Consider the following 25,371-nt stretch of genomic DNA (forward strand, 5'->3'; position numbering starts at 1 on the left):
TATTTGGTGCCGGGTTGCCGGGCGGATCCATGCCTCCACTACCTTGATCGCCACCTTGAAGGCCTGTCTTCGGGCATAAAGTCGTGACCACAGTTTGGTATACAGCTTATTGTAGAGCTCCTCCGTGTTCTCGGGCGGTAGGTGTAGTGTGCGGTGCCTTGCAGGCCGCATCTCTCCCTCCTGTCTAAGTTGCAGAGCCAAGGTGTGCTTGTCCGCCATTTTGGAGGCCCCCGCTCCCGTGCTGCTGACATGGGCTGCAGGCTTGTTCGGAGAGTGCCGGGTGCTAGGTTCTCCGTCTGACGGGGATCGGGATATCCCCCGCCGATCCATAGGAGGGGGGGGAGGTTTCGTTCCCAGCTTACTTGTGTCTGGGTGCGTCTGGCGGGAAAGCGTCCGCCTTTCTCCGCCTTCTCCTCCGGTAGGCCTCAGTCCGCAAATGCGGTGCCTGGGGGACCCCAGCGCCGTGTTCAGCATTTCCGGGTTCAGGTCGACTGCCCCGGTCCAATGAGCCCACTGACAGGAGGGTGAGCGCACTTTTTTTCGGTTTAGTTGTGATTTTCGTGCTGGTTTGTCAGGAGCTGTTGCAGAGCACGTCTGCCCTGCTCGCTGGTCAGACTCCGCCCCCATAATAACAAATTTGTAGATGCAATTATTATTGCTGTGGCAAGTACATAAGAGAAGATAGAACCAAATGTTTCCATTTTAATTGATGTGGGTCTCGACACAAGGGGGTGGTCACTTAGTGTCGCTATAGATATGCCTTAACTCCGCCTCTGGGTGAGGCGTGGTAATCCACAGGGTATGTCTCCAGTGATACTGAAGTGTGCCTTGTACTTGCTTGAGGCGCAGAATCTAATTCTAAGTGAGTCACCATCTTTCCTACTAGAGACCCCCTAGAGCAGAAGTTTTACTTTGAAGAGCTGAGTAAGTGATTAGGACTTTCTGTTATTTTATCCCTTTTGTTTTTATCTGTTGTTGGTGTAAGAAATGTTGATTGTAATCTATTTTTTTGTATGCACTGTGACTATTTTTTGCTCATAATAAATATTCCTTTATTAAGTTCTGCCTTTGTCTGGTTAAGAATCACGTTACCTGAAGAGACTAATGAGTATTGTTGCAATTCCTTCAATATTGTGCTAAGTTGTGTTTGGTGGATTTTTATTATTGATTTACCTGGGGGACCAAGGCACCCCATTTATAAATTGTCTTATATATTATATTATTATGCTTAAGTGGGATTTTATAATTTCCGGTCTTGTGTAGACAAATTGTAAACTTTAACCTTTCACCACCACAACTACGTTACGCACAGTTTTGAAGTAGGGTGTGTTCATGACAGCCATGGGCCGAGGCCGGCAGGGGAGGTCACAGGATCTCCCTGGCCAATCCATGCAGGGCCCGCTGTGTTCCATGATGGGCTGGTGGGGAGATCAAAGATCTCCCTCAATGGGCCACATGCAGTGTGATGCAGCTGCCGGGTGGGGAGAGAGGGAGACAGGAAAGGACCCGGAGGAGCTCTATCTTGCCATGGCAACGCTCCAGGTCTCACAAGAGTGAACTCTAGCCCCACAGTCTAGAGTTCACTCACCACTAGGACCATCAGGGATGGCAGCACGGCCCCCCGTCCCACGCTAAAGGAAAGAAGGGATGGGGGATACAATGCCTGTTTTTAGTATGCCACAACACACAATCCCTCCAAACACACACAGCACCCTCTCACACACACACACTGCACCCCTCACACACACACTATACTCCTCACAAATACACACTACACCCTTCACACACACTGCACACCTCACACATACACACAGCAGCCCCCAAACACAGTGCACCACTCACTCCCACATAATACTTCCAAACATATATGCATATATACCACAGAACTCCTCACACACATAATGCACCCCTAAACACATTACATTCCAGACACACACTAGATCCCTTACCCAACTCTGGATCATCAACATGAATACACACACTAGATCCCTATATACACTCTGAATCCACTACACACACACTCACTATATCTCCTATACACAGTCTGGGTCCTTCAAACACACACTAGATCCCCTACACACACACATTGCACCACCTACACACACACACACACTACATTTCTGACATACACACTCTGGATCCCCTAAGCACACAATAGATTGCTTGTAAACAAACACATACTACATCCCCTAAACACACACTCTCTACAACCCTTACACACTACATCACCTATACACACACACCACAGCCCGTATGCACACACTCACTACATCACCTATACACACTATGCCCCTATACACACACTCTTTACAGCTCCTAGACACACATACATTACACCACAAACACACACAACATGACTGAAACCCAGTGGTGTATTTTGAAATGGTGCTGCCCTAGGCATGACAGATCTCGGGCACCCCCTAATTTAAATGTACCTGCCCCTTCCTGCCAAGGCCACACCTCTTTCTGTTAATTAACACACATTTTGACTGACAGACACACACTCACGGACCAGCACACACACTCAGATACACTGACATACACACAAACACTCACTGATTTGACACAATCTGACAGACACATACAATCATTCAGACAAAAACTGACAGATGCATACACTCACTGACAGACACACATAAGCACTGACAGAGGCACCCACTTACTGACAGACACGCACAATCACTCAGACACACACATTCACTGACAGACAGACACAAACTCACTGACAGACACACACACATTCACTGACACACACTCACTGACAGACACACTTACTGAGACACACACTCAATGACACACATACACACACACTCAATCAAATTCAGACACACTGACTCACATTTACTAACAAACACACACACATTTTCCCCCAACACTCACAATTATTATTATTATTATTTTTTATTCAAATCCACCCAGCCTTTTGGGAGAGCTAGGTGGATTTTTTTCCTGGGGTCCAGTGGGGCTGCTGGCCGGGAAAGTAGGAAGGCGGGCGGATGTGCAGGCAGGCTGGCGGGCGGCCACACTAAGCTATTCAATAATTCACAGACAGTGACAAAAAAAAAATTCACCAAATGAATCAATTTTGCAACCAGACTGACGAGTTTTATTTCATTTCGGCAAGCAAAACTTGATTTGATACAAAAGTTGATTGATGATACAATGTAACCATCCACTCAAGCAAAAAAGAAAACCGCGCTTATACACCTGATGCAATTATCTTGACAGCATTAAGAGTTCTAGTACACAGACTCTCACAGCCATAAGTTAAAGTAAAAGCCACAAGAATTGCATTTCTGGTAAGTGATTAAATACTGTTCTGTGAGTTTGCTCTCTCGTTCGGCACCAAGAGAGCTAACCATCTGAGTGCCAGTGGGGTGCAAAGCCCCATCCAGTACCCGGTTAAAACTGCATATCAAAACGCAGTGTGCATAATGATATTCAAGTGAACACAGGTTTTATTTTACTTGTTTTATTCTTTTTAAGCTTGTTTTGTATTTGAACCTTTTGCTGCAATATAAATAGTGATGAGGTATTCATAATTTATAACTAATGAAGTGTGTTTGGCATACGATACTTGCTTCCAGGTTGCAGAGAGTTATAAATACATTCAACGACTGTTTTAGTGTATGTACATCTCCAACGGATGTACACAATATTATAATTTAATCTCCCTTAATTGATTTTCAAACTATAGGACAAACATATATTGTTGATAAAAATATGTGTAAAAAAAAGACTAAGACACATTTAAGGCCATCTGCAGGATTAAAATCAAACGCTTGCATTATTCCACAATAAATTTCTACATAATATTTTACATCTTACAAACTTAAATAGGCAATGAACAATGAATTATCTCCTAGGACAACGTCACCCTATCTTTTCGTGGACTTATTTAATTTACTCATGGGTGACCGCCGCTGTGGTGTTGGAATTTTGGAAGGTCTGCCGGTTGAAGATCGTGAACTTGCTCGTGGAGAGGGCCTACCACTCTCATGGACAGTCTCAGACATCTCTGAGCATACTGATTGGATTTCTGAGATATCAAAGTCAGAGGCATCACTGCCCCTTCGGCTGCTTGATCTGCTTCCTGCCTTGCTTCCTGCTCGACTTGGCGTTCTTCTTAAATCTATAAAAAATAAGGATTATTATCACTATATTGCATTTATTTATAGAGCAAACATTTTCTGCAGAATTACACAGTGGGTTTGCCATCAACAGGCCTGATTTAAAGACAGTACAATGCATAATTAGCTAGTTCTAGCTACTTGTATATTGTACTTTGTATATACACAATAAGTGTAAACGCATGCACACACTTATTGCCCAGTTTACATACTGTATTGCAAATATATATGAAATATTGCAAATCTAAAAATTACTACTTGTTTAGTAGATGATCACCAGAATATATTCTACTAACCTGTGCAAGTTCATAAGACTACAATCCAGGAGGATACTTTAATATTTATGATTAATAATTTCATGTTGTATTACTAAGCAATATATTACATTTTGTATTAAAAACTGATGTAGGCTATTATGTAGACATATTTACATTAGATACATTAATTTAGCAAATAAAATACAATTGAAACAAAAAGTTCTAAAACAAATTAAAAGCTTTGATTTACTAAATCATGTAGTTAACTGAGCACATGTATGAATTTGTTGAAATTTTTTGCACTAGGTGGTTCAACAGGATTTACTTAGAGAGGTGTACTAAAGAGTAAGAAGAAAGCACGCTTGCATCTGCATCCCTTCTGCTTGGAAATCATTTTCTCATGATTATCTGTGAGACAATGGGCAGTGCAAAGTGAATGGTGGGACATCTATGATTTGCATTGCATGCCAGGCGATGCTATAGCAAACTTTTATTTGAAAAAAATAAATGTTTTAAATAAAAACTAAAACAAAACTTTTGCTTGTCTTCTCTTTTACATTCACTGTTTCAGATGTAACTATATGGACATCTGAAACAAGATGCTTCTCTTCTACTTTAACTTATTATTTGCTCACTCCACAAGTGTTTTGCATAGTAGTCTTTGTTAATGGACCATGGGTGCTGAACAGGACAAGTCAAGCTAAGATGAGGTTTATAAGGAAATGTTTAATTACAAACATGAGATATTGTTAGGCCATATGGCTGGTCTTTCCCCTGAGAAGTTATTCTTTTCAATCAAAGGTTCAATTTAGATACAATTGAAAACATATTATGTCACAGGTGTGTCAGACTTTTGTTTCATAAAATAACTACAAGGCAGAAATCACACTGTGTAAAGATGCAGTGGGTGGTAAAGCATCTTCTGTCTTGTTCTTCTACCTGCAAACTGTGTCCGAACTTTCGTAGCTGCGGTGGTTAATATGCTGCTGTCTTCTGTGGCATGGAACCCTTTCCCAGACAGATAACCTGGAAGCCTTAATTTACTTCCCTGGATAGGGGTTCCCTATGAGAGGTAAACAAACAAAGTAATGTTAGTAGACTGTTAATAAATCAAGATGCCGTTTGAAAGTAAAGGCTGAATGTATTGTGTTAACCAGAGGTATTAAACACGTAGCTTAACCAAATGTCCAAAACAAAAATGCTCTTAAGAACATTAGTATGCTAAATGAAGTGCATTAAAAAATAGCCTTGGTCATTCTTTATAAAATCTTAAAGGAAGACTGCAAGAACTTTAACAACATCATCTTATTAAAGTTGTTATAGTGTCTGCAGTCCTTCCCCCCTCTCCTACCCCTCCAAACCCTTTATTTCCATAATTAGAAGGTTTGAAAGCGTAGCTTCAAGCTACGCCTCCAAGCCCTCTGGGTATGACAGATGGATTCTCGGCTCTCATTCGGTAACATAAGGTGACATTACTTGCGCATGCACAACACCGTCAGTCTCCCATAGAAAATTATGGTATTCAACGATTGTGAATGTGCCTTAAGTCTACGAGGAGTATTGTATTGGACCATCATCCTGGAGACACGCCTACAGGATGATGTCACGCAAGGAGAAGGTCAAGGCAGTGCCAATGTAGACTCAGCGCTAGAGAAAAGGTGAATAATTAGTTTTTTTTTTTTTATGTTCTTTTCTTTTTTGTTTAACTGGGGTTTCATAAACTAAAAAACTACATCAGGACTGTAGCAATTGATATACAGATTTGTATTCCTAATGCTACAGTGTTCATTTATCACAACATCCAAAAAAAGAACAGAAACAGGATCCTTGATCCACACCAGTCGAAAATGAAATAACCACTTCAGTCAATATACCAGGTAAGCTTCGGGAATGTCACCTGCTCCTTTGTAGCATAGAAACAAACATCTGTATGTCTGTCCATCCATAAATCTATCTCTCAATCTATCCGTTCGTACATCTGTCTGTGTCTCTGTCTAACTATCTAGAAATTTGGTATTGCATAGCACATAAACACTCCCAGTACTTCACATGTATGGCTACTCACAGGCTAAAATAATGTTTTGGATGATAAACTTATTTCAACGTATCTCAAATACCTTTTTAAGCTTGCCATATAAACACAAAACATTTAACTGGCAGTGATATTAGCAAGATGTGCATGAAATCTTCAGCATACTGGCCCAAAAACAATATGCCAAAAATCACACTCTAAAAGGGGCATTAAATTATATAAAAAATTTAAAATAAATATCATAAGCTGACAACTGCTTGTAAATATACTATATCACAGGTTCTTGCCATAACTATAATTTCATTAAAATACTAAACATATTTTGCTGTGACAAACAAAAAAATATATTCTTGCAACATAAGTTCACTTTTTCAGAAAACAATTGTCCACAAGGCAAATAAAATCAATTTTAAAAATTTTCAGCAGGGTCATTTCAGAGTAATTTGGGAAACAGGAGCATACCTAACATAAACGCAAGGAGAATAAAATAGTTACCGTAATCAGTTCAGAAGTTATGGTTTTAATTTTTTATTATTCAATATGTACAGTAGGTAAAAGTGGAAGAAGAAAGTAAGTTAATCATTATAATATTAGGTAGAAGGTGGGAGTAAATTCTAGATTTTATTTTGGAGGATCAATCCAGAAGTGCGTTAGTGTGCAAGGCACGGGTTGACATTAAATAGTGACAGAGGTTAGTGATCCAGCAGAGTAGTTGAGTAGTGGTGATCCAAAGAGGTGATACAACTGGATGCTCGATGTTACTGTACCTCTGCTGATAGGAGCTGGCATTCTGGGGGCTCTGGACTCTTACAAGGAGTTGATGTTTTGCTGTTTGTCAACCAAGGTTTACCATAATTGCGTGTTATGTGGAGGGGTGTCTGCATGAAACAATGGCAAATCAAAACCACTTATTTTAGTAGGATGACTTGTAAAAGAGAGAGGGTGCCTCTGGACTCAAAGAAAAGATGTACACACTATTTGTAATGATGCAAGTTGTGAGAAATATAACATATAAAGGTTATATTTAGTCAGTAGAAAATGTAGTCTATTTAATCATGATACATATAAGTATAACACAGACTCTTGACACTAACTTGGATAAATAAAGATCTAATGTTAGACCTTAACATAACTTAGTTAACACTTAATGTAAAGTGGCACATGTACTAAAAATATAACTATTTCCGTGCTTATTTTCATTTCTCAGCATATATTACTATTTTAACTGGCTGTTTCAAGCTACAAAATGGTTTTAAACCTTATTTCTAGTCGATTCCAATTATTTTCATCTTCTTAAATTATAATGCTTAACTGTCACTCGAAGAGCTGTCAGTTTTCAGTCTGGGGCAGTTATTTAGAAATTGCATTGCAATATTCGAAATCTGAAACCGCTCTTATACCATAATCAACAGTTTACTCAAACAAAGGGTATTACACAGTACTTTTACACTGTAATTACGAAGTAGTTTAGGTTGAAAAAAAACCTCAAGTCCATCAAGTGTAACCTTCAACACATATTTATATGCTGGTAATTAAAAAGAGGCAAAAAAAAAAAAAAGAAAAAACTTTCAGCCAAACATGCTGCTAACTTTATTTTTTTCTCTCACCTACATGAAATGTATTAATCTACTGCATACAGATAGAACATGTTTCCTTAAAAACACCCTGAGATCTATTTCACTTGTCAAAACAGGAAACCCAATTTGATTCAATGGCCAATTGTTTAAAAAAAGAAAAAGTCCCTCTAAATCACCTGTGGGACATTTATCAACCTACCACATACAGATAGAACAAAATAAGTTGATTTCTTTTACTAAGCAGCCTTTCCACCCTATCCTATTCATTAAAAAGACACTCTAAGGACCAAAACAACCTTAGATTAAGTGGTTTAAGAGCATTGTTCATGCACCTTCACCTCACTGCTCAATTCTCTGCCATTTAGGAATTATATCACTTTGTTTATACAGTCCTTGTCACACCTTACTGCACATGACTTCCACAGTCTCCCTACACACTTTCTGAAAATGAGTCTAAACTTTTTCGCTTCCCTTAATGCACATTATGTTTCAGTTTGATTTTTTTTTATATGTTGCTCTGTTAATTGCCTGCCAAAGCCAGGATCCTCCTGTGTGTGAAAAAAGTTCAGATAACAGAGCAGAATATAAGAACCTTTAAGGTAAACACACTGTGTTGTGAGATCTGATAGAAAATGAAACCATTTTTTCATGGAGGCTGTGTGGGTCACGGCAAGTGAAGGTGTGGCCAGGGCTGCATAGCCAAAAACAAAAATTATCTAACTCCTAAATGGCAGAGAATTGAGCAGTGAGACAGCAGGTGCATGATCTGTACCCCAAAACTACTTTGTTAAGCTAAAGTTTAAAACGTTTTAATGATGTATTGGGTTTCCAAAAAACACCCAAGACAGTAAGCAAACATATTTTTCTGAATATTTCTGAGTATAAACCACAGTCATCCTAAGTCTAGAAATTTTTGATATAGCAAACTATTAAGTAATATATTGAGAAGACAAAAGAAGATGAGCAACAGTATTCCTCATTGAATGCGGTCATAATTACCTTGGGTGTGGTGGTTCCAGTGGCTTGAGAAGTATTGGCCTGAATATTGGGACTTGAATTGGACCTGTTGGGTGATGCACCTCTTGAAGATGGCCGAGACCTGCGACCCTTTGGCCGGAAAGGTGTCATACTTTGACTAACACCCTCAGGTAAAATGAATTTTTCGCGAAGCTCCATATTTGTCCTTCCTTTAGCTACAACATTAAAAAAAAAAAACCATCTTAGCATAACATTAGATCTGAAATCCCTTCTTTGCTCTAGCAATCTATATAGCAAAAATGAGAAATGTGCAGCAATAGAAAAATAACAAACCAGTTTGCACAGTTCACTCAGAGACTGGATGGTTCTCGAACCTGTATATCTGTATATGTAAGTGATTTTGAAAGATAGAATTCAATATAACTTACCGTAGCTATCCTATTACAAACATTATTGTATTAATACATGGATGTGTTGTATTAAAATAATTAAACTACAGAGATGGAGTATATCTTTCTGGAACAACTAGGTAGGTTAATAAGATATCATTATTCAACTTATCAGTTTTATCAATCATTTACTTAAAAACACTGTGTGGGTTAAAATATTACTGAGTGTTCTGCAAACTGGTTTGCTCATCTCTATTTTGGAACAAATCTAGAATTACAAGCCAATATTTGCATATTCAAGTAAGTACATGTATAAGTTGCATTCGTGATGGTGTATGTTACCATTTCAGTGGATTTGCTAGAAAGAAAAGCTGCTAAAAGCCACAGCCATATATTGCAGTGCATTTCAATAAACATTGCTGTAAGAAAAACATTATTGTATTTTCTTGATTTATATTCCCCATTACAGATTGTTAGTTCCATATGAAGTAAAATACATTTTTAACAATGACATTGTCCGTTATGTAATATTACATTGAAAGAAAAAGTGCAACCATTAAGCTCAGCTTCCAATCTTCTAAAACTCAGCTCCCGAGAAGGAGAAAATTGACCATGTGACTAGGTGGCTATTTGATAAGTATACTTCTAAGTACACCAAAAGCATGAAAACAGACAAATCAATCCTATCCTCCAACAACATTGCTTCATTGGGTTAGAAGAGTAATGTACACTTTGCGTTCTGTTTAGTTGTCTTGGGTTCTAGAATATTTTGAGTATTCAAAAGTTCTACCAGTATGAACAAGAAAAATAAAAAAAAAAAGATCACTCTGACTTCTACTCTACTGAAACTCCAGAGATACAAACTCTTCCAAAACTTGGTTTCCTCTTAAATCTCTGGTCTTCAAATCCACTGCTTCCTCAGCTCTTCCACACAGAAAGTTTTATTTCCTTAATATATTTGTATTCTCTACCTTACTATTTTATCACAATTTCCCCCAAGCATCAGGGGCACTCTCCTTGCAAAATCCATTTGTCACCAATTTCCTCATTTTCAGGAGCTCATTAAACACCTTTTGGTTGCTTACAGGTCTATCTTTAGTTTGAATCATTATAGTTTTCTATTAAATTCCATCTGACTTATTCCTTCTATCTTTACTCAAGGAGTGGCTATAACAGCCATCAGATAAGATATGGGGTCTGTCTCTGTCCCTCAACTGATTTTCTAAATGCAATAGGTAAAGGGTACAGAGATAGGTATTACATAGATATCCATCTAGAAATTTGCATACACATTTTAAAACATGAAACCTTTAATTCATTAAAAGTTCCACATGATCATTAATTGTGAAGCTCTCCAACCCATACCAAAAATATAAATATAGATTTTTTTTAAATGATATAGTTTTTTATTTATAGAAGGTAAACAATGTTTTTAGGAACAAACAACATGCAATATATGACAATTTAGTCTTTCAAATTGAACATACAGTAAGGTTTTCAAAACACCACCTCAATAAGCATGCTAACGAGTAACACACAATTCTAACTTACAATTGGCACCCAATAAAATGAAAGGGAGAAAGAATACATGCACTACACACAAAATAAGAAAACGACAAACACATAAAATGCCAGAACAGGTGAAGGGAAAACGTGAAAGAAATGATAGAAAGGAAGAGAACTGCCAACCTATAAGAGGCTGAGTAGTAATTGAAGAGTTTGATTCCGAACGTAACATTTTACTTCCATGATGATGAACTAGGAAGAAATGACAGAATAAGAGTCAAGTAAAATAAGGCAGGGTATTTAGTAGGAAGAGAGAAGAACAGCAGAGCTATAAGTAAAAACAAAATATAAAAAGAAAGCATACAGGATATAAACAGGGAATTGAACAGAAAAGCATCAACATATTTAAAGAAAAAAATAGGAAAGCATACTGGATATAAATACAGGGAATAAGGGAATTGAACAGAAAAGCATCAACATATTTAAAGAAAAAAAATAAGAAAGCATACTGGATATAAATACAGGGAATAAGGGAATTGAACAGAAAAGCATCAACATATTTAAAGAAAAATAAATTCAACCTGTAACAAACAGCAAAAAAGTAAAGAGCACACTATTTTGGCTTAGAATATAGTTCTCAAAGTTCATATCAAGCAACTAAGCGTCACAATGTATCCATATTCAACAGTATAATACTTCTATACTGTATAACAGTCATGAATCCAGTAATAATAACTATTGTACGGTATGTTTCTGAACTATAAAGACGACACAAACAAAAAGGTTGTTTTTGTATAAAAGGAATCTATACAAGATAAAACTGTACAATCTACAGGTTTTCTTTTTTGGTTCTTGGTCATTTTGGATCACAACCTAAGGTTTGGTTTAAAAAAAAATTGTTTAAGGGAACACTGTAGTGTTAAGAGTACAACACTGTATTCCCAACACTATAGTATCCCTCTAACCCCCACACCACCCACTCTGCAGCAATCAAAGGGTTAAATAAACCTTTAACACTTACCTGATTCCAGCATTAGATGACCTGACAGCAACTTATCTGAATAAAACGATATGAAATTCTTGCGGGACAAAAGAAAATCAGAATCCAGTTTTTAGCTTACCTCTACATGGGTCATTTTTTACTAAGAACTCATCAAGTGCCATCCACCCTCCACCAACTCGAACCATCACAGTGCTTCTTAAAATACGCACAAGGCGAAGTTGTTGGGAGTCCCCAAACTTTGAGGAGAGACAAAATCAATGAGCACGATTAGAAAAGGTCTATCACTGGCATTTATTTTCACAAAAGACATGCGGATTTATTCAACTTAGATGGAGAGTGCTGTGGGAATTAATGATTTTATATTAGTTTCCCTTAAGTGACTCATGTTGCATTTGTGTAAATTGGTCAAAAACACCCATGCAGGATTTCATTTTTTTTTAACAACAAACTGATTATAAAATATGGATAATGCTGATAAGCAAGTGAGTGAAATAAAGCAGGTTTGGACTTGAAGGCTGAGAGGACTCCAACTTGTAATAAGCAATAAGTATACTTTCGTTTTTAAAATCTCGTCAAAAAGTATTTCCTTAAAATAAGTTTAAAATAATGTAATTGTTTAATCTAAAATAAGTGTATAAAGGGACACTTAACCTTTTCATTCCCAAAAGGTTTTGTTTTGCAATGATTGCTAACAGTGTATTCTTCCTCCCCTGCAGCTGAGCGCAGGGCAAGATTTATGATTGATTTACTAGAACTGCAATCTTCTAACCCTAGATGAGATATATTGATATTTAATAAAGTCTACTTCCAAGAAATATGATAATATGATCCAGAAGATGAATCTAGAATTCCTAATAACTTCTGGAAGACTGTACTGTCTATTTGATTCTCTAACTCTCTATTTGATTTCACATTATGAATTATATTGTATTTATATGTATTACTGCTCAAGCAATACTCACTTTGTTTTCTATCTAATGTCATAATGAACTGGAAAATAAGTAATATATGGCAAGGTCCTCCAGATCCAGTCCAGGGTAAATGTATCTGTTTGTTAACATGCACTAACAATAGTGATACAGTCAAATGGACTGGATTATAAACCTCTGACTCATATTCATCCAGTGAGCTGCTCAAAACATTTTACAAGAATCATGAAAAAACTAGAAGTTTATATGAAGCAAAACCATAGTAGCTATTGCTACATTTGTCCCATTTGGTGTCCTCTCATTAATGAAAGCACCAACACCAGCAAAAGTACAGATCACCCAAAAGCAAAACAAAATGGATTGGTGAGTTGTGGGAAGATGGAAGGTGATTATTTGAAAGCGTTCGGGGTCATAAGCACACATTTCAAACACTTTACTGTTTTATACCTGATTTCCCAGGAAGAACTGATAGGAAATGGAAAGTTGAGAAAAAAAATACAATTAGTGAAATTATCTCAATCTGCAGTTTTCATGAAACCTTAAATACTATTTAGATTGTAATCATTGTTGCGTAGAGGTCTAATCTCCTAAAGGACCGTGTACGTACAGCTATTAATATGTTTGTAATGCTAATGTATGCACCGAAACTCAACTACATCAAAAATGTCAAATATTGAAAGTGATAAGTAAACCTGATGCGTAAATAAAAACAAACATAGATACATGCAAATTCAAATGGTTATGCTTTTAGTAAGAGAGATGAGCATTTTGGTACTAGAAAAACAGTTTCTTAGTTATATACTGACACACACATTCAACAAACTGAGCTGACCTGAGAATAAAACTGAGATGTTTATCTTGCCATGGTTTGCAAGCTATTATGTAACTAATACAACAACTATTCTGAGTTCCATCACAGCACGCACAACACAGGAGGAACAAGGGAGACGAACTGGGACCTATAAAGGACATGCCTCTTTTGTTATACATGTATACACACTCCTTTTGTACAGCTCTCCTTATTAAAATTACAGTTTTTGTAAACTTACCCTGTATTTGTTGTCTCCAATTTGTTCTACTTGGAATCTCTTGGCGCATTTACATTTAGCCACTTGTCGTGTTACCTATAGGAATGATAATTATTCTTTATTAAATTAACTATCAGCATAAAGCAATACATTTAAAAGTTAATATGTATCTAGTATTAAAGTGAAATCAGATAAAAGTATACCTCATCTTCAATTTTATCAGCATCAGTTATGGGCTTGTAGGCATCTTTATTTGGATGGAGAGCTGCCACAAACTCGTAATAGTCAATATATCCATCACCATCACGGTCAAAGATATCGGCCACAGCACTCATCTCCAGACGACTGGTTGGAAACTCTGATTAAGCAGAAATAGGCAGAAAGTTATATGCATAATTTCCTCCACTGTTTACATCTACATCACTAACCATTGATTTTATGTGAAGGGTAAATTCTGTTGTTGTTTTTTTCTATTAATGTTAGTATTTGCATTTCTATTTTTATCTATTTACTTATTTATCCTCATTCAAACCCCTATGAATGAAAGTTACTTCGCCTCTATGGGATTAACATATGACGTCAAAGGTTTCACAGGGACAAAAGAAAATATTTTGTACATCCATTGTTATTGCAGTACAATTATCATTAGTAATGGAGGTACGTGCTAGGAAGGAGCATTGCTCACAATCACTGTATTTATCATGGTACCATGGTACCGTGGCTGAGATGCCGATTCTAGGACAGTATAACTCGGGTAATTTAAGTAAGTAAATATATCCTTCCCTAATATTAACATTAATATCGAACTTGGCGTGATTCAATAAAGCTCTATTTTTCTTAACAAGAAAAAAAAAATTGGATTACCATTCTTGCCTTGTGCTAAACTGGGTGCACAAATATACAAATGAAAATTAGAGTTTGTCTTGGTCCAGGCTTTGTAACTTATATACATGTAAAATTGGAAGAAACATGGTAAACTATAAAAAGTCTTCCTAATATCGAGTATCATAATTTATCACTAAAGAAAAATAAGTGGTTGATAGCACTATTACTTACTTGAGGACAAGATTCCTTCTATGAATTCTTGCCTTGTTATTTTCCCATCCTGATCTTTGTCTATTCTCCTGAAGAAGTCCATAACACGAGATTTCTTATGGTTCATCCATCTCATATACTTCTTCCTCCAAATATCAAAATCGAAGTTGGCAAACTCACGTAGCTGCGACAAACACATTTTAAAATTAAGTTTAAATTCCAAATAGTGACTCCTTACATGGCATGTAAATAATTAAGAACATAACCTAAGAATGAGAGTTACCTACACAAGTTAATTGATACATCCTTGTGATTTTGAAATTTCTGTGAAGTCTTTTTTTGTAATTGCTGTTTGGAATTACTTCTTGTAATGATCGTGGGAATTTAAAAGCATATAGGCTATTAATTAGGGATTTCATTAGTCATGATAAAAAAAACATTGCTTCTCATTATTTAGATAGGGAGTTTAGTCTTTTCCTGCACATCTATCCCAACCAGCTTGATAAATAGGTTACTGGTATAGCATTGCTTGCGTGAATGGGCTTTGGTCCAATTCAAGCAGATATAGCTGAACAATCTGTTACATGAAAATTCATGAGCACAACATGTATGTATAAAAGCTTAATGAATTAGGTAACATACCTCTTCCAACCTATCTAAGGCATCATTAAGATTCCTTCTTCTTTCTAATGCCAAAAGCCACACTTGTTGCCATTTGCTGACAAGTAAATTAACCCTTGGGTTCTTGGTTTCAAGTTGAGTCTGTGTTCCAGATGGATACAAGTTGGGTGTTGGTGACCGTTTTCCTAAAATGTGAAACAAAGGCACAAATAAAACCATTATGTTTTAGCAAACTTAACTAACAGGAGATTTATTATATTATCTCTTTCACATTTATCTTTAAAAATATTAATTTAAAAATGTTGAGCAATAATGAACCAACTGAAATAAACTAACACAGACTGCAACCCAAAGAAACTCTAATTTATAGTCCTAAAAACGTCAACCCTAAATCCCCCTCAAAATGGATATGTAATGACACTGTGCACTAGTAATGTTTCATTCAAACAATGCTTGGCATATTGACATTTTAAAGGCAATTGTTCCACTAGATGACCTGCCAGAACTATCATGCTATAAATGTAAATCTGTAAACCTTTGTCATAATGGGCTGGGATGACTGTGAAAGTGCTGTTACATCTGCTCAAACAATCACAAACACTAAACGTAAAGTCTACATTGTAGACATGGCTTAGATTCCAGTACTCGCAAACAGTGATTTCTTGCTTTGTTTAGGTTCTGTCCAAAAGAGACAAAATCAGACTCTTCCACATGTTCACACATCTTCTTATACCTTAAAAAGGAAAGTTTTAGAACAGTGGATTCCCCGTCCCATTATACTTACGTCCTGCTCTCCCTAACACAGGGATTTGAGATTGAGTGGATGCAGACTCCACTGCCTTCCTCTTGTAAGTCTTTGTAACTTTATCAACATCTGGCTGTTTTCTAGTCATTTCTTCCATAAATGTCTAAAAAAAAAAAAAAAAAACAACAATAACATTTAACACAGTATAGTTTAACATGGAAAATAAAATCCACATCCTAAATGAATCAAAGATGTCCATGCACAATCACCAACAGTGCACAGCGTCAGGAAGCTGGAATCCAATCAAATAAAAAAAATTTTACCTGATGTTCTGCAATCAAAGCTTTAACCTCATCGATCTCCTCCGGAATGTCTTCCTTGTCTTTTTCATTGAGCGTTGTCTCTGCCCACTGTAACCATGCCAGCAAAGACTCAAGCAGCTCCTTCTTGGAAACTAAATCTTCCAAAGCTACCGCCAGCCTCTGTTGATGCTGCTTTGCCCATGTTAGAACCTAACAAATGTCAAATCCAACAGAAAATATTAATGGACAAGTTCTGTTTAACAGCTTCCTCTCAATCTCTCCAAGTTTCCCGGCTCTCCGCTTCACTAAGCCATCAGATGGAATTTGGTTTATTTATTATTGTACTGTCCATGCCTTTTTTTGGTTTGGCTTCATCTGTTCTATTAGACAATTATAAAGTGAGCAGAATATGATGAGTACTACATATGAAATATTTTGATCTGCCTGGGATGAAGTGGAAACTGGAAAAAAAAACTAAGCATCCTTTTAATATATACAATTAACAAAATAAGACAAACCTCTTCAAATCTGGCTCTAATGATAGTTATCCAATGTTTGATTGTAGCAATAGAGTCAGGGTGACAAACTGATAGTATTGCCTCCCCCATACTTGCACCTTTATTCAACTCCGATCTTTTTTCTTCCACTTTTCTCATAAATTCCTAAAAAAACAATAACAAACAAATGGACTGTTAGACACATGCATCAGGATCAAACATAATATGCAAACATGCATCTGGCAAGCAGCTTTGGCCTCTAGGAGAAATTTAAGTAAAGCCATTCAATCACAGTAAATAATAAAAAAAAAGGCAAATTTTTTATAACATTGCTAAATACACCAATTTATTTGATAAAATAAACAATGTATTATCTGGATAATAAATTAACCTTACGAGTACCAGAGCTCTTGTATTGCATTGCAAAGCATAGTGTTTCTTGCACCACAGACACTATACACTGTTTGTTTTTAAATTCATCCTTTTATGTCCTCTTGTTTTATTTCATATTTTTAATTCACCGTTTGCACATAACAAAAAAGATGGACTATGCTTTCTTCTTGGAGTGTGCTCTTTGGCCCTTACAGTTGCCACAATAATTTACCCACAATACATCAGTCAAGAGAAACACAGAAGGGCAAACTGCAGCCATTATGGACAAAAGAGAATACAACAGCAGCGCCCAGATATTGAGATCCAGTGCCACTTAAAAAAACAGATTCTGTTATGTATTTAGGAACTGAATTGTCACTGTATTTTGTTTACTCTTAAAATTATCTGTCCAATTTTTTGAACTTGTAGCCTTGCAGAGATAAATGAGAAAGATTTCATACAACACACCAAGTGCCAGCTCATGTCTCAAACACTTCTGCTGCACTTTAATAAATATGACATCATTAATATATGCCCCATGATCTCATTCTTGAATGTTTGAAAGAAAACGTAAAAAAGATTCATATGTATTGTAATGCTGCCAACTATCTCAGAGACACATGTCAACTATTATTTTCCCCATTGTAAGCTGCAACGTTGTTGATGAGTATTAAATATATGATGACTTAAACAGTCATAAGAACAACTGGGTTTAATTCACAAGAAATCCAGTTCAATTGAGTTCATGACTAAATTGATAAATACCCAGTCACTATCAGCCTTGGCATCTGTTAAAGTAAGCCAATGTTCAGTATGTGTAAAGCTGCGGCGAGCTAACGCACTCTGTAGGTCTGTAGGTTATAACCAGTGGCGTCACTGGGGGGGGGGCAGAGGGGGCCATGGCCCCCCTACATCATGCTGTGCCTCCATTGGGCCCCCCAAATGCCAGCAACCTGCTGGCCATGTGTTTAAATTCTATTCCCTCGGGCTGACAGGCTCCCCGGCACAGGCCCTGCCCCCAAATGAAGCCCGCCTCCTGCACATAAGCCCCGCCCCCGCCGTTAAGCAGCAGCCCATGCCGCTGCTGCAAACGCCAGAAGATGACTGACAGCAACAGGCCCAGCAACAGGTAGGCTTGATTTGCTCAGGTGTGTGTGTGTCTCTGCTAGTGAGGAAGCTTGTGTGTGTGTGTGTGTGTGTGTATGGACTCAGCAGTCTGTGTGTGTGTATAGACTCAGCAGTCTGTCTGTGTGTATAGACTCAGCAGTCTGTGTGTGTGTGTGTGTGTATGGACTCAGCAGTCTGTGTGTGTATGGACTCAGCAGTCTGTGTGTGTGTGTGTATGGATTCAGCAGTCTGTGTGTGTGTGTGTGTGTGTGTGTGGACTCAGCAGTCTGTGTGTGTGTGTGTGTGTATGGACTCAGCAGTCTGTGTGTGTGTGTGTGTGTGTGTGTGTATGGACTCAGTAGTCTGCATGTCTGTCTGTGTGTGTGTGTGAATGGACTCAGCAGTCTGTGTGTACGTGTATGAATCAGCCTGTGTGCATTCAGCAACGCCTGTGTGCATTCAGGAGTCTGTGTGCATTCAGAAATCTGTGTGTGTGTGTGTGTGTATGTATTCAGTGTACTGTGTGTATGTACTCAGCAGTCTATCAATAATTAAAAAATTTATTCCTGTGAGTTGTTGTGTAGGAAGGGCCCCAGTCCACTGCTTTGCCCGGGGGCCCTTAACACTGTTAAGATGGTACTGCTTGTGTGTGTCAGTGAGCTTCTATTTAGTGAGTATGTGTGTGTCAGTGAGCTTGTCTTTAGTGAGCTTGTGTGTGTCCCTGAACTTCTTTGTAGTGAGCCTTGTGTCTTTACAAGTGAGTTTGTCTGTAGTAAGCTTGTGTGTGAGTCAGAGAGTTTTGTCTGTCAGTAAGCCTATTTGCGCATGTCAGTGAGCTTGTGTGCTTACTGTACAATATATACATATTGACTTGTAGAAATGGCATACATTTTTTTCCAGGGCTGCTTTGGATTCTCAGTTTGGCTCTGCCAGCGAGTGCGCTTTACCGCTGAATCATCTGTGTGAGCTGCCACACACTTTAGCCCTTTTACACGTGTCTGGGAGCTGCTGTTGACAGGTATTAGTAGTCTAGAGATTGGGACATGGGGTATATGCTCAGCTATCTGTATAATACTATAGTGCTGTTATCTGTATAATACAGATCTGTGTGTGTATAATATCCCAGGATAGTCAGTGTTCCTGTATAGTGCTGCTCTCTGTCTTGGGATATTATACACAAACAGACCTGTATTATACAGAGAGCAGCACTATACAGGGAGCACTGACTGTCCCGGGATATTATACACACAGCCATGTATTATACAGAGAGCAGCACTATACAGGGAGCACTGATTGTCCCAATGTATTATACACACAACCCTGTATTATACAGAGAGCACTGACTGTCCAAAGACATTATACGCAGACAGTAATTGATAGTTGTGCTGCAAAATGTCCTTGGATTTCTTTTTTTTCAAATGTTGGCAACTATGGCACTGTTTTAAAGGAAATGTGTTTGGTTTTTTAATAATCCCTGGTGGAAAATAATGAATCCTCCACCAGGGATTATAAAAAAAAACAAAAAAAACCACATTGTGAGGTGGGCGGGGCTTAACATGCGGCAGGGGCGGGGTCAAACTGCGGCGAGGGCGGGGTTGAATGTGCCCCCCTACTTTTGTCCCTGGCTCACCATGTGCCCCCCTTAAAAATGAATCCTAGAGACGCCACTGGTTATAACTGCTGGTTTCTAGATGGAATTATTAGTGAAAGTAAATCTGTACCATAGATAACTATCAGGTACATAAGTTCTTTGTTAAGCTTACTCTGACACTGCATGTATTATGGGAAATGTAGTCCACCAAAAACTGCAGTGCCAGGGAAAACCATCACGTGGCTACTCTAATAGTACATTATGTCTTTAAGTGTTTGTTAGCCAGGATTTGTTTTGTGATCAGGAGTAATTACAGAACTACACAAACATTACACTAAAGTCAGTTCCTCCTTGACATGGATTGGGGTGATAAAGACAAGAAAGGCAGATAAAATTCCTCATTAGATGTGCACATTTCTTCCTCATTCCAAACATTATTTAAAAAACAGGTTTTGCACAAATAGTTTTTAAAGGTATGATAGCCAGGGATAAAAACTTGTACTGTAGAATTAGTGGCGTACTAAGGGAGGGGCGGTCCGCCCCAGTGCCTCCGATTAAGGGGGTGCCCGGGGCAGCAAGTTGCTGCCCTCGTGTCTTCTTGCATGGTGAAGAGGGACCTTGCACCCTCTAGCAGCAGAATGTCTTTTCTTGTCACAAACCACAAGAGCATTGCCACGGGTTGCTATGGCAGCATGTTGACTCCTGGGTACCTCTTCATCATACAAGAAGACACAGAGGCAGCAAAATGCTGCCCTTGTGTCTTCTTGCATGGTGAAGAGGGACCCAGGAGTCATTTTGCACAAGACATTTTACAGCAGCAACATGTCTTTCCCTGTTGCAAACCACGAGAGCGTTGCTAAGGGTTGCTATGCAATGCTATCACGGCTCGTGAGAGGAAAGGGCATGCTGCTGCTGGAGGGTACAAGATGACTCCTGGGTCCCTGCTTTAGCCACCGGACCACCAGGGGAATGTGTCCCCCCTTCCTCACCACAGGTAGGGCACGGAGGGGGGGGAATAGTCTGATGTTTGTGTGTGGATGCAGTGTCAGTGTAGTGCATCTAGTGTGTTTTGTATGCAGTGTCTGTTTGTGTAGTGCATCTACTGGGGGAAGGGGTGCAGGTTTTTTTTTTTTTAATTAGTTGGGCTTATTTCCCCCTCCCTGACTCTTGCCTGTGGAGGGAAGGGTGGAATAAGCCCAACTAATTAAAAATCTGATTTTCCCAGTACTTATCCCACACAACAGATACTACAACCACTAGACAAACACACACTGTATCGACTACACACACACACTACATGCCCTACATAAACACACACTGCACCCACTATACAAACACACTGCATCAGCTATACAAAATTGTCCAGGAGGACTTTATTAGGCAAATACATTCTAAATGACGCTATGCACAATGTTTATTTTGGATCTGGAACGTGAACTATAAAGAAAAATAGAAGTGTTACTTGGAGAGATTAGAAGAGGTAGTTTTTTTATTTGAAATTCTTACCGAGCTGATGTTATCTCCATGCTAACTATTTGGGCATGTGATCACAATACATATTTCAAACTTTTATTCAATTATAAGTCACATACTTTCCAAAGTTTTTATTATTTTCAAACAAGTTACATTTGCATTATAGTGCAGACCGTACACTTCATGCACTACAAAAACACGCACACTACACAAATATTCATAGTACATGCACTACACAAACACGCACTCTACACGCACTACACAAACATGCACATTACACAAACATGCATACTACATACACTACACAAACACACACTGCATCCACTATGCAAACACACTGCATTGGCTACACAAAACACACACTACATGCACTACACAAACACTCACACTACATGTACTACACACAGACTGTACACAGTGAATCCACTAAAAAAAAACACACACTCTGTACCTGTGTATCTGCATGTGTATCTGTGTGTATCTGTATGTCTGTACGTTTTTGTGTGTCAGTGTTTGTATCTGTATGTGTGTTTTTATCTGTGTATCTATGTGCGACTGTGTGTCTGTGTATTTGCATGTGTGCACCTGTGTGTCTGTTTGTATTTGTATGTGTGTTTGTATCTGTGTATTTGTGTCAGTGTTTGTGTCTGTGTAGCTGCATGTGTGTCAGTGTATGTCTGTGTATCTACATGTGTGTCAGTACATGTGTGTGACTGTGTGTATATGTATTTGCATGTGTGTACCTATGTGTCTTTGTATATGCATGTGAGAGTATGTATCTTCATGTTTGTCAGTGTGTGTCTGTGTATCTGTCTGTCAGTGTGCATCTGCAAGTCTATATATCTGCAAGTGTATCAATGTGTGTATGTGTGTTTGTGTGTGCATACATCTCAGTATCTTGCCAACACTACACACAAATACACCCCTGTATTTAAACCTCAACACAACAAACACAACTAAGTATTAGAACACCACCATTATATTAAACACACAACTGTATTAAATAACACACACTACATAAAAAACACACACCTACATTCACTTACATATTCCATACAAAAACATGCTTACATTCAAACATACAAGCACTGCTCAGTGCGAAATACATTAAAAAACATTCAAATGTTTTCTTTTCTTTACATTTTAAAGTTGGGGGGGGGTACCAAATTTAGGATCGGCCCCGGGTGCTAAATGCTCTAGGTACGCCCCTGTGTAGAATATTTAATAGAGCACTAACAGGACAAAAGGTCGAAAGACTAATCAGTCATTCACCAGTCCATCATTCTCCTTACCCTGTCCCTGCAGCTTCGTCTATCTTTGCCGTCTTCCAGAATAAAACTACTACTAAACACAGCTGATAATAAATTACTTATTTTTCCTACTTCCACCTATAAAGTGATATCATTTTTCTTTGTTTCTCCTAATTGGATTGCTGTTTGGTTGTGTAAGGTTTGGACACTGATGGTAAAACTATTATTCACTCATGTCAAATACGCTGCGGTCTACACTGTAATGCAAATGTAACGTGTTTGAAAATAATACAAACTTTGGAAAGTATGTGACTTATAATTGAATAAAAGTTTGAAATATGTATTGTGATCACATGCCCAAAAAGTTAGCATGGAGATAACATCAGCTCGGTAAGAATTTCAAATAAAAAACGACCTCTTCTAATCTCTCCAAGTAACACTTCCATTTTTCTTTATAGTTCACGTTCCAGATCCAAAATAAACATTGTGCATAGCGTCATTTAAAATGTTTTTGCCTAATAAAGTCCTCTTGAACGTGTTGTTCTTTTTATTGCTTGTGTTCTCATGTGCAGAACTTGTCTGTTTTTTAAATGTCTATAACCAGTGACTCCAAGTACTCTCTCCAGAGAGTACACAAGGGCTTTTGCATGGCCCCCTAAAATCCAAAACTGAATGACTTCAGTTATTTAGCTGGGTACAATGCCTAGGTACTATTTACTAAACACTATAGTTTAGTGAATTGAAATCCAATTTACAAAATTTATACTAAAAGTCTTAGCTTGGCTATTTTAGCCTACATTTTGCAATGTGTTCTTTAGTGATTACTGATTAAACCATTCAGATGGTAAATCTGCTGATGCATGCATCCTCTTTCCATTAAAGAGGCTGAAAACATCTGTATGGTATTGGATTAAATACCTGGCAGCCTGCTGTCCACAACGTGACGATTTGTGTGCAGTTCTCAGCCTACCTGATAACCTAAAAACTTGTGTAGTATCGCAATGCGTGATTTTTTTTTAAATGGTTCCAGACAGACCTACGATTTGGTATATTATACTGCTCTGCAACTTCAATTTCAAAGTGCATATGTACATACCCTTTGGGCTATGTGATTGGGCTAAATTCTACCACTCTACAGTATTGATTTTATCTGGTCTGCAAAATAAATAGAAATAGTTTTTCTAAATGTTATGTACCCCCCCCCCCCCCACCACCACCACCACTCTTTTCAAACTCTTGAGACTCTAGCATTATGTAATTGCTTACCTTATGCTGTTCAATAAGTGATCTCAAGGAGACCTCATCGTCAGGGAGGAGTCCGTGGAATCTCAAAGCTTGCTCTGCTTCAGCCAACCACTCAAGAAGAACGTGCACCGCCGAGTGGAATTCCTCTGCCTGCCATAAAAATAAAACATTTTAAGACCAAAGTTATTTAAAAAGGCAAATCCAGTTTCTTCCTTCAGAAAAGAATGTTTTAATTCTCCCAAATCAACAGTTAATCTCTATAATGTACGCAGATCTAAACTAAAAGTGCTTATGTTGCATTGCACTGATATTTTACGACTCGAAACAGATGGTTAACATTTCATCGTAACACCAGCAAGCCTGAAAACACTTGGAACCCTTTCACCATCTGATTCAAAAGCATAGCATTTCTTAAGATGAAATTCTTTCATTTAACGTATTTAAGTAAGTTATATTACAAAACTGACAGCTACATGCCAGCTATATTTAGTATTTCTATAAACTTTCTCCTTTCCAGTGTTTAAAGCAATTGTGAAGTGTACTGGGATATGTTCACCCATCAGTGACAAGAAATCACATAAATCTTACCAGCACATAGCAGTAATCAAAGCATGGCTCTTACAAAACTAAGACCGCACATTGTTAACTAAATCTTTCAACCATTTCAATAGTTTCTTGCCATCGCTGCCACGCTACGTTTTATTGTTGATGACTTACTTCTATTTGCTGAAAATATTTTTCTTCTATTGTCTTTCTACACAGATCTCAGATTATAATGAAAAGCACTTTATGAAAATGTTTATCTGAGTAATAACACAGCAGTAACACGTCTCAATAATAAAACACTGACAGGGTTAGCGGTAGATTCACAGAAACATCTCTAAGGGTCTTAACAGCCCTTTCATGATATTTTTTTATTTGTACCCACTTGATGCAGAGCTTCTTCCAGCCGGATCTGTTTGGACACAGACAAGGAGCACACGGATTCCCACCGAGTGCTTAACTCTTGCATTTGGGCTTTTACCCATGAAGAGTCATCGCAGCTTCCTTCAATGAGTTCTCTGGCAGAGCGCTTTAAGGCCTGGATACTGCTGCTCCTCTTACCCAACTCCCTTTGAAAGACCTGAATGGAGAAGCAATAAAAAAAAAAATAAGACTCATGCACCGTAGGTAATTTTTCTCTTTAAATAATGAAATAGGTTTTTAACAACTATTACTGGCAAAATGATGTACTAAATACATAGAGAGACAACATTATATGTCACATCTTGGCAATCAGTTACAAAGTATTTTTACCATGTTGT

General features: G+C 37.9%; 1 protein-coding gene across 7 annotated transcripts in view; it reads right to left on the reverse strand.

Annotated features, from left to right (window-relative positions):
* Positions 1 to 3,079: 3,079 nt before the first annotated feature.
* DST (dystonin) overlaps positions 3,080 to 25,371 on the reverse strand; it is a 592,252-nt gene continuing 569,960 nt past the window's right edge. For 6 of the 7 annotated variants that reach the window (XM_063442942.1, XM_063442944.1, XM_063442945.1 and 3 more), the window contains 16 exons: positions 24,996 to 25,190; positions 24,089 to 24,217; positions 17,051 to 17,194; positions 16,554 to 16,742; positions 16,270 to 16,393; positions 15,507 to 15,670; positions 14,886 to 15,048; positions 14,033 to 14,187; positions 13,851 to 13,925; positions 13,249 to 13,266; positions 11,991 to 12,108; positions 11,053 to 11,121; positions 8,996 to 9,189; positions 7,187 to 7,297; positions 5,327 to 5,450; positions 3,080 to 4,132 (listed from right to left, as the gene is read on the reverse strand). In XM_063442942.1, coding sequence (XP_063299012.1) covers positions 3,879 to 4,132; positions 5,327 to 5,450; positions 7,187 to 7,297; positions 8,996 to 9,189; positions 11,053 to 11,121; positions 11,991 to 12,108; positions 13,249 to 13,266; positions 13,851 to 13,925; positions 14,033 to 14,187; positions 14,886 to 15,048; positions 15,507 to 15,670; positions 16,270 to 16,393; positions 16,554 to 16,742; positions 17,051 to 17,194; positions 24,089 to 24,217; positions 24,996 to 25,190 — 2,226 coding nt within the window. In that variant the 3' untranslated portion in view covers positions 3,080 to 3,878. The remainder of the gene's footprint in view (positions 4,133 to 5,326; positions 5,451 to 7,186; positions 7,298 to 8,995; positions 9,190 to 11,052; positions 11,122 to 11,990; positions 12,109 to 13,248; positions 13,267 to 13,850; positions 13,926 to 14,032; positions 14,188 to 14,885; positions 15,049 to 15,506; positions 15,671 to 16,269; positions 16,394 to 16,553; positions 16,743 to 17,050; positions 17,195 to 24,088; positions 24,218 to 24,995; positions 25,191 to 25,371) is intronic. The other variant, XM_063442948.1, reaches the window with a different exon arrangement.

This window comes from Pelobates fuscus, chromosome 2 (assembly GCF_036172605.1).
Source record: "Pelobates fuscus isolate aPelFus1 chromosome 2, aPelFus1.pri, whole genome shotgun sequence".
Taxonomy (NCBI): Eukaryota; Metazoa; Chordata; class Amphibia; order Anura; family Pelobatidae; genus Pelobates; species Pelobates fuscus.